Below are 9,780 nucleotides of genomic sequence, written 5' to 3' on the forward strand. Positions count from 1 at the left end.
GTTTTTAGTGCTGCACAGCTACTTGGTTTCTATGGGAACCGTGGAATCGCTAAAGAAAGCGCAAAGTTTCGTGTGAGTCCGGCTGGGAGCAGAGAAAGTGCAGGTTGGTGCCGATCTAATTGTCTGCACATCGTGTCCGTCTGCATTTGTCATCTTGTAATCGCAGTGCCCTACTTTGGTAATATTACCAATAGGAAGTATTCACTGCCAATGCAGACCTTCCATTAATATGTATGTACATTACCCCCTCTTATCAGCACGTAGCAATAACCTTGGTATAAGGGATATAGGGGCTGATCTAGGAGTAAAGGTTATGCTAAATTAAGAATAGCAGTTGCTTTTATTTTTTAAGTTGTACTAAAGCCTTTTCAAAACATTTGTCTGGTAAGTTTCTATTGTCAACTGCACTTGCGCAATTTAGCAGCATTGTTTGTAAATCAGCCTCATTGTCTGATATAAAACTCTGGAAATGAAGTACATGGTAAGGATTAATATAAACATCAGGATTTAAATGTATGTACATGTAGGGGTTTACCAAAAACGGGCCCTTAGGACAGGAACCCCTAGGACAGGCCACAGGGTGGTGCTGGGAAACAGGAACACTGGGATGACTGGGTTGTCAATAGTTAAAGGAACAGTAACACCAAAAAATTAAAGTCTTTTAAAGTAATTAAAATATAATGTACAGTTGCCCTGCGCTGGTAAAACTGGTAAGTTTGCAACAGAAACGCTACTATAGTTTATATAAATGAGCTGCTATGTCAACACGAGGGCAGCCATTGAAGCTGGGAAAAAGGAGAAAAAGCACAGGTTACATAGCAGATAACGGATAAGCTTTGTAGAATATAATGGGGTTTTATCTGTTATCTGCTAAGTAACCTGTGCCTTTTCTCCTGTAAATGGCTGCCCCCGTGGATACACAGAAGCTTTTTTTATATAAACTATAGTAGTCTTTCTAAGGAAAACACACCAGTTGTACCAGTACAGGGCAGCATTACACTATATAGTAATTACTTTTATACATTTTCATTTTTTGGTGTTACTGTCCCTTTAACAGGGAGTACACTTGTAGTTCGGGTTATGGCCACAGGGTGGTGCATAGGCCCATATAAGGGAAGCAGCCATGTGCTGTGGGAGAATGTTGGTTAGTCCAGGGACTGCTCCAGTAGTGGAGTGAGTGCCCCGGGCATAGTTCTTAGATAGGAGTTCTGTAATAGATCGCTCTAGGAGTGATATGTAGGGCAGCCTAGTTTAGAATGGGCGGACATGGCCCCTCCAGGAGTAGTAGCGAGGTTAAGACCTCCCGGCATTATATCAGCCGGAGTGCAGGGAACTAAGTGGCTAGATAGGTGGAGCAGGTCACCGCTAGTCCAGGAGGCCGGATCTGAGGATGCCTAGTGAGAGTACCGGTGTGGGTCCCTGTGGGGTAACGTCCTAGCGTGAGTACCGGGGGAACTCTATGGTAGAGTGTCTTGCCGTGAGTACCGGGGAGAGCCCCTAGAGGGGAGCACATGTCGGGAGTACCATTGGGTAGGCCAACAGGAGATGGTACTCAATGAGACGTATGGAGATATACCCTGCACTGTATACTATTGATAAGCTGCTCCTGGAGAGGTGTCCGTCCAATAAACCTTTTCATTTACTTTATTCATATTACCGTGTGGTGAGATCTATTAGCCCGGAGGGGCATACCAACCTATGAAGTTCCCAGGGGGTAGGATACAGATCCATACCACCATCCCTGGGTGGAGGCACGCCATTTTAAGGGAGAATCCCTTGTAAACCCCCAGAGTAAGCGGGGGCTCAGGACTCCTGTAGCGCCAAAGTATAGTGCTCCACAAGGTAGTGCCACAAAAATCTGCAAAAGTGGGCTACATACAGTTATTTCTTTTTTCCATGCATTGCATTATATAAGGACAAGTAACTGCACCACCTTTACATACAGTACCGCCCTATATCCCTATATCTGCTAATAAACACAGAGTAGTGATGCCTGTGTCTGGCTGCTAGAGACAGGGAGTCAGGTGGCTACACATGCTGCACTCCTCTCACCTTTATTAGCAGGTACAGGGTTGTAGGGCCATATTGGGTATTAAAAGTCATGTGGTTCAAGTGTGTGGGGCAGGGGCCTTGTGATTTATACATCACTTTTTTTTTTATACACAATTATGTATTTTGTAGTTTGGCAACTTGTTCTTACATCAAGATGGAAAGCAGCTTTACTCAGAAGGATATGTTAGCCCAGGTTAACCAGTTGTGGAGCATGCTGGATGATATGGCTGAAAACAGCCCAGAAAGTTACCAGAAGTTCATACAAAGGCACATGAAGGAAGGAAAAGAATTTATGACCCCTCCTGAGCCCAATCTGTGCATTCATACAAAAATACTGGTAAGCTGTTGATTTGAGAAATCTAATAATGTTTACAACAAGCTAGGATAGTTCACGTGGTATATGATCAATGGGTTGTTTGCATGTTTTGTCTGGGAATCATTTAATCATAATATCTTGATGCATATGACTGATATTTATTTGATTATTACAAATAAGTGTGTTTAACACTTGAAAACTTTGATTAAATAGTGTAACCCCTATTTGGCTGTAAATCAGTCAAAACCCAGGCTATTGAGCATGGGGTACATTGCGACTCTCTTAAACAGGATGGGCCTTTGCTATATGGAAGAGACTGCTGGAGGGTGTGATAGATAGTCCTCATTCATGGGGTCCCTGTCCCCGACTTCACCAGAGTAGATGTTAATCTCTGGGACAATGGCTTGACTTTACTGGGGCCTAGTCTGATCCCAGGCTCAGTGGTCCTTTCCTGAGACTCAAAGGCAGCGAAAGAGGGAGACACACTTCCTTGCTAAACTAAATGAGAGTGCAAGGGGTGTGGACAACCAAATAACCCAATAAGGTACAAGACATAACTGTAAACTGATACAAGGGACTTTGCCCAGTAACAGTGCAAATCAGAAAATCAGGAAGTGGTAGGGTTTAAAGCCATAAGGCCATTTAACTCTATGGGTCCCTACAACAGCTTAGTGTTTCTCATGACCTAGAAATGACTTGTTCATGTACTTGTGCCTGGAGCAATTAGAAATAACCTAGTCTTGCCTTGGGAAATAATGCAGGATCCCACATCATCATCATCATCATAATAAGTTAAGCGTTGGCTTTTACAAATGTATGTATGTATTTTGCAGGAGCCTGATGAGAAGATACTATTTATAAATATCTGCCAATGGAATCGAGTCCCTGCTCCTATGTCTGAAGCACATCCTGTACCTATTAGTGCTGGGCAACTGGAAAACTTGTCTGATGGCACAGGTAAGCAGACTGTGAGCAAGGCATGTTCAGCTTTGGAGAAGTGTTCAAATATAAAAAGCTCCTGTCGCTAAAAATACTTTCTCAACTCATCTTCATTAAATAAAATAATTAGCTGTAAACATAAATACCACTGAAGTAGCTAATCTAGAAAGTCTTTCTGATTCCCACTCCCCCAATCAGGGGGCCGCTGATCTCTGCCTGTGTCAGCACACAGGAAAGTGAAGGCATTTCAGGCAGGAAGCACTAGTTTACAAGCTCTTCCTTTCCAGCTTTATTTGCATGTAATTGAGCAGAGTGGCCAAATCATGCCAACCAAATGTATTAAAGATATATAAATAGAGTGGAATGGAAGGGACATGCAGAGGTTCACCTTATGGCTGAGCTTCCTTCATCAGTGTCACATGGGCAATCTCAGGAGAAACAGCCGCTGGCAGAGTAAGGGAAACTTTCCAGACTGGGAAATTGTTGAACATTCCCTTTAATTTGAGTAAAACTTACAATATTACTGGGAAATTATAATCATGCAATTTTTATGTTTTCTTTCAAGACCAATTTGATCAACTGTTATTTTTGCTATCCCTTCTCCTTGTAGCTGTCCCTGACCTCTGATTGTCACCAGTGTCAAAAAGACTAACAGCATATTATACAATGTCCTCCCCAGGCCATTTTGGCTCTGCTTCCATCCTCACTTTAGTCACCATAATAGTAGGACTGACGACTCCTTGTACTACAGCATTCAAAATAATAAATGGTTTGTAGGATAGGGCAATTATTGAGGCAGGGTAGAATAGATTTTTTAGTTAAAAATGTTTAGTGTTACTTTTCCTTTAACTGGATTTTATGAAAAAAGTTTGTTGTTAGTTTTCTAATATGCAGAACAAAAACATGACAGCAACAAAAAAGTATTTCTGAAACACACCTACAATTATGAATCCATTTGGTATTTTGTTATGATGTTTTGTCAGTCTGCCTTTTGTTTTTATTGCAGTTGTTGCTATTGCGTATAACCCAGATGTGCTGAAGAGAGCTCACCAGGACCATGTAGAGTTAGACCAGCTTATACGCTTGGCAATGAAATACATTGAGGAGCAGTACCAAATCACCCTTTGCCATTCCTACCATGTTGCTCCGTTCCAGCTCAAGGGAAATGCTAAAAGGATGAAGGAGAGTTTGGAAAGGATACAAAAACAGCCAGCTACAAACAAAGGCAACAGTAGTTGTGGTATGTAGTTAATTGTTCTGGTTAACTGTCTTTCTGTATACCAGGTCCTGAACCCACAAGTGGATGACATTATTGCATCTAATTTTGTTTGAGTGTGAAGCCACAGGAGCCAGCTCCAACTCTGAAAATATAGGTCCTTGCTCCTGTGGGCCTAAACCCACTGAGAATATCAACCATCATAAGGGATTGCAATGGGGTGAAACACATAACTTTACAGGGGTACCATGAGATATCACCCATCTTTATGTATCTGTTTTAATTAGTCTAATTGTTAAAGCAGCTCTATCACAAACCATCTGTCAGACTTAACCTTTTATGCTAAGCCCGTCCACTGTCCTACATGCACATCTCTCTTGCTTTAGTCTGGTTACTGGCACATATAAATTTAATTAATAAAAATAATTTGTAAAGTTATTACAATTGATCTCTAAATAAAATCACTGATTAGAAATAATGTATAGTTATGGGACCTGTTATCCGGAATGCTCAGGACCTGGGGTTTTCCAGATAAGGGGTCTTTACATAATTTGAATCACCATTTAATCCTACTAAACCCAATAATCACAATTCACCATATTTTGTCTTCTAAAAAATAATCAAAACATTAAAGAATCCCAATATGATTATTTTGTCTCCAGTAAGGATTTATTATATCTTAGTTGGATCAAGTACAAGTTACTGGTCTATTATTACAGAGAAACAGGAAATTTTTAACAATATGAATTATTTGATTAAAATTGAGTGTTAGCTTTTTGGATAACAGATCTAGAGTAAACCATTATTATATTATTTAATATAATGAAAAGTACTGTATAATGCTGTAATGTTCTGTGTAGGCAAGAAATAGTTGCTTAATGCATGAATATTTTGTTTCCAGCCACAGATAACTCTTTGTTGGAAGAGCTAAAAAGCATTGCTTTGATAAGAGAAAAGCAAGAAACCAGTCCATCAATTTGTATAACAAGGGAAGATGCTCCTAAAAGTACAAAGACAAAATTGATAGAGGAAATTTCCAGTACAGACCTACAGAATCGAGACCTACTACCTAGTCCCTGGCATGAGATTTCTGTTACAAAAGATAATGCAGGGCATCCCCAAAGCCTGATATTAAAGGTCAAACTCAGGGGAGTCCACTCAGTGGCAGAGTGTGATTTGAGTGTATCTAAGGTAAGTGAAGCCTAATATTTATGATAAGCAGTATTTTACTTAGTAGTAATCTAGTATTGTTTTTTTCCCCATTGGCACTGAGTTGCATCATAATAGTTTTAGACAGACATCTTTTGACACAGGTATCACTTTTGAGCGACGGCCACATTATGCTACAATAATTATGATCTTAGACTTTCCTTTTTCGAGCACAAGTATCAATTTTTAGTTGTGGTGCACGTGTCAATATATGTATATCGTAATTAAGTGGGGTTTTTTTTTATAATAGCTAGAGTTCATAGTCATAGCTAAAACTTTTTCTGTTTTCTGAAAATGAAGTAAAATGGAATCAAGACCTCATGTGCCATAATTAATTGCTCCAGTATTGCTTAAAGATTGTAGGCCGCCGAAATATCAATTCTGAATTAACTTTGAAAAGTCTTAGGGATTACTCCTATTTTTTAAACCTGTTGTGGCTATAACTGTCAATATAAATATATTTGCTCCATGTTTGTTTTTCAGGATGACTTGCTGCTTGTAGTGCCAGGAAGGTACAGGTTGCTGTTAAACCTGCCTCAGGCAGTCAATGAAGAAACAGTTGCAGCAAAATTCAATAAAGCAAACAACATTCTTCTTGTTACGATGCCTACATTATAGCATAGACTCGGTTACATCCTTGGGAGTGCCCTCAATATTCAGTTAGCAAGAGGCTTTGTGTCATCTACCACTGTCAAACGCAGTGAAAATTGGAGCTCAAAAGGGATAGTACTGCGCCAGATTCTTACAGATGCAGTGTGGCATCAGCTACATCGGAGAATGTTTGTACTTTTTTTGGAACATTCGGCTGTTGTAGAACTTTCACAACCCCTCTTCTTGGGGGTGCGATGATAGGTGTTCTAAATGTGTAGCACCCAACCACGCACCAAGTTATAGTGAAGCACAACTGTTTCTAAATAAAGTGCTACTGAAGGGCCTATATTTCCAGTAATGAATATGCCTTTACACATAGGGACACATTTACTAATCCATGAACGGTCCGAAAGCGTCCGAATGCGTTTTTTTCTTAATGATCGGTATTTTTGCAACTTTTTCGTTGCCGTTGCGAATTTGTTGTATATTTTCTGCGACTTTTTCGTCGCAGTCGCGAAAAAATCGTATTGTTGCACCGAGTACGAAAGTTTTAGATTCATTCAAGCTTCGGTATCATGACTTTCCTTGGGCCAGGTTGGAGCTGCAGAGTGCCATTGAGTCCTATGGGAGACTTTCCTTGGGCCAGGTTGGAGCTGCAGAGTGCCATTGAGCCCTATGGGAGGCTTCCAAAAACATGCAAAGTCGGAAAGGTTTTTCCGCCATTCATGATCGTTCAATACGAAAAAGTTGAGATGGCGACGAAATATTCGCGCAAAATACGAAAAAATTGCGACGTCGACAAAAAAGTTGTGATGGCGACGAAAAAGTCGCAAAATTTTCGTTTCCAATCCAAATTTTTGCCATTCGGGATTCGAATTCGTGGATTAGTAAATGTGCCCCATAGAGTTCACTTAATTCACTTTCCAAAATTCTACATCACTGCTAGAAAGCACAAAAGTTGTATTTATACCTACATGTACTTATTTCCTTATTAATTTATGTGTCTTTTTAGAGGTGCTCAAAGTGACATGGACACTAATAAAAAAAAACAAAAAACGTCAAAATATTAATCTATATTAAAAGTTTTCTAGAGTTCTACGCAAAAAAAAAAAAACAGTAAATATGCATTAGATGGGGGAACAATACGGTTGGTGTAGCGCTTCCTCTCATTACATTAACATACAAAACAAGGGGTGCATACAACAAGTTTGATAAGATATGGGGAGACAGGTTATGTATGCAGGGGGTCCTGGTTGCACCAATCTGTTTAGAGTTGGTGTGACCTGCTTGATATAACTAAACACAGTCACTTACATCTACTCTCCTGCCTTAATAAACCTGTGCCTGACCCGACACCAATCCAATGCCAGTATATCAGACACTTTTTTGTATCTTGTTGTTTTGTGTTGTAAAAGCAATAAAAAAATTACCTTAAAAAAACCCAAACAAAGTTCTCTATAGGTCATTTTCTTAAATTTTGCTGAAAGGGCTGCTTTTGTAAGTAATTTTTACCTGAAATTCCTAAACCTGACTGTTTTGCCAACCTGTCAATTATAACTTCTAATGCTAACTGACTCCTGCTGCACAAATATGGCCGCCCCCCTCATAGAGGAACATGGGGATAAGATAGGTACAGTAAAAGCATCAGGCAAATACTTTTATGGCAAAATTATAAACAGCATACAAAGAATGTAATTATATATATAAAAAAAGGATTTCAATTCTGGTGTCAGTATCTCTTTAAGACTAAACTGGAACATTTATTTATGCAACAACATAGAGCCCCAGGCATTAATGGGATTCTCTAGCCATCATGCTGCCCATTGTCAAATTCTAGTGACCATGCAAGAGAATTCACCAGTGAAAATACTGATTGCCAACACTATGTCAGCCATCTTGTTCTTATCTTACATAGATTATTGTGGCATTTTGGCTTTATTATATTACACCCTAATCAAACATGGGGAATTGGACAGAATTGTCCAGTGCCTACAACTGCCTCTTAGTGCTGTAAGGGTAGCTTTTGGCTCAAAACTGTACCTCAGAAGTGGCATTAGCCTTAGGTTAAATACACTATTTGCAATATGCCATGGGTAGTGACAAAGCTGGTCAACTTTTGGGGAAGGAATAGCAACTAGGGGAGGGGTTATTCTGCCTAAAAGCACTTTGGCCCCTATACTAATAAATGATTAAAATAAGTAAAATACTGTTGGATATTGTTTAGAAGGAAACCCACAACACGGTATGTAAATGCAAATAAAGCTTGTGGTAGAATCTTTTCTTTGTTTGAATTATAAAAAAAAAGTGTAGGCAAATGGCAATCTATGTAATCTATGAGAAAGTACACACCCGCACTCCCTGGTCTTTTCAAAAACACTGAGCAGAAAAAATACGCTGGCACAACGTGGCAATTCCAAGCGAGGGAGACCCCCCCCTGTGTGTTTATTAGTGCAAACACAAAGACGCCCCTTCGTCTGACAACAGGGGCAACAAAATTGCTCCTACCTGCCTGTAGGCTGATGGCAAAGCTATGACAAGCATATATAAGTGTGTTTGGACTGCCTCTGTTTTTGGCCTGATATATAAGCACTCAAATCTTACATGTACTGGATATAAAGTACAGGTATGTCAATTAAAATATCTAACTTGTCAACTTACTTGTCCTTTATATATTTGTAGAACATGCTGCATCTAAATCTGGCACTGCTATTTTCGTTCCATATTCTATACTGATTTATGCAAGCAGTGCCAGGAACAGCATCTGCTAGCACACCAGCTCTCTGCTGCCATCGGAATGTTCGGAGCTGCATTTAGAGCATGCTGGGTAGACATCCCTAATAGAAATTCTGAGCTGGTAGCTTATGTCCCTTTTATGCTACCCTACAACACTGGAGTGTCCCTGCGCACACTCGTTCACTACTGGTGGCAAGTTTTTACCAAATAAAGCCCCTTAGGTATTGTTATGGTCACCAGTGGAATAACTACCATTTCTACAGATTTATCACATCTGCAAGGTGATGTTTTACCAAGCCAACCAAATTTCTATATAAACTGTTTATCCAACGGTTTTAAATAAAAACCAAATCCACCCATTATCATGTCCTATTTAGGTTTGTTATGGGATACTGTGTTATGTTCGTTATTCAGTATGTATTATTCTTATCAACTTTTCAATTGGTCTTCATATGTTGAAAATAGCCTCCTACTCCTTACAGCTGTCATTGACTTGGCCAAAAACAGTTTTACTACAATTTTGTAGTTTTTTTTGTTATTATTTTTCCTGTACAGGCCTTTCTGATTCATCTTCCAGTCTTACATTTAAACTATTGCCTGATTTTTAGGGTAAATTGGACCATAGGAACCAGCTAACATCTGGAATTCCAAACTGGAGAGCTGCTGAACAATAAGCTAAATAATAAACCACAAAAATACAAAACTGATTTTAAATATCCAACAT

General features: G+C 39.5%; 1 protein-coding gene across 1 annotated transcript; it reads left to right on the forward strand.

The window, feature by feature from the left end:
• The first annotated feature begins 25 nt into the window (after positions 1-25).
• Positions 26-7,387, forward strand: pih1d2 (PIH1 domain containing 2). The gene is given in 6 exon segments (NM_001011085.1): positions 26-103; positions 2,182-2,389; positions 3,202-3,325; positions 4,314-4,547; positions 5,425-5,714; positions 6,216-7,387. Coding segments are annotated over 5 exon segments (966 nt in total). The 5' UTR covers positions 26-103; positions 2,182-2,206; the 3' UTR covers positions 6,351-7,387.
• Positions 7,388-9,780: the final 2,393 nt, after the last annotated feature.

Source organism: Xenopus tropicalis, chromosome 7 (genome assembly GCF_000004195.4).
Source record: "Xenopus tropicalis strain Nigerian chromosome 7, UCB_Xtro_10.0, whole genome shotgun sequence".
Taxonomy (NCBI): domain Eukaryota; kingdom Metazoa; phylum Chordata; class Amphibia; order Anura; family Pipidae; genus Xenopus; species Xenopus tropicalis.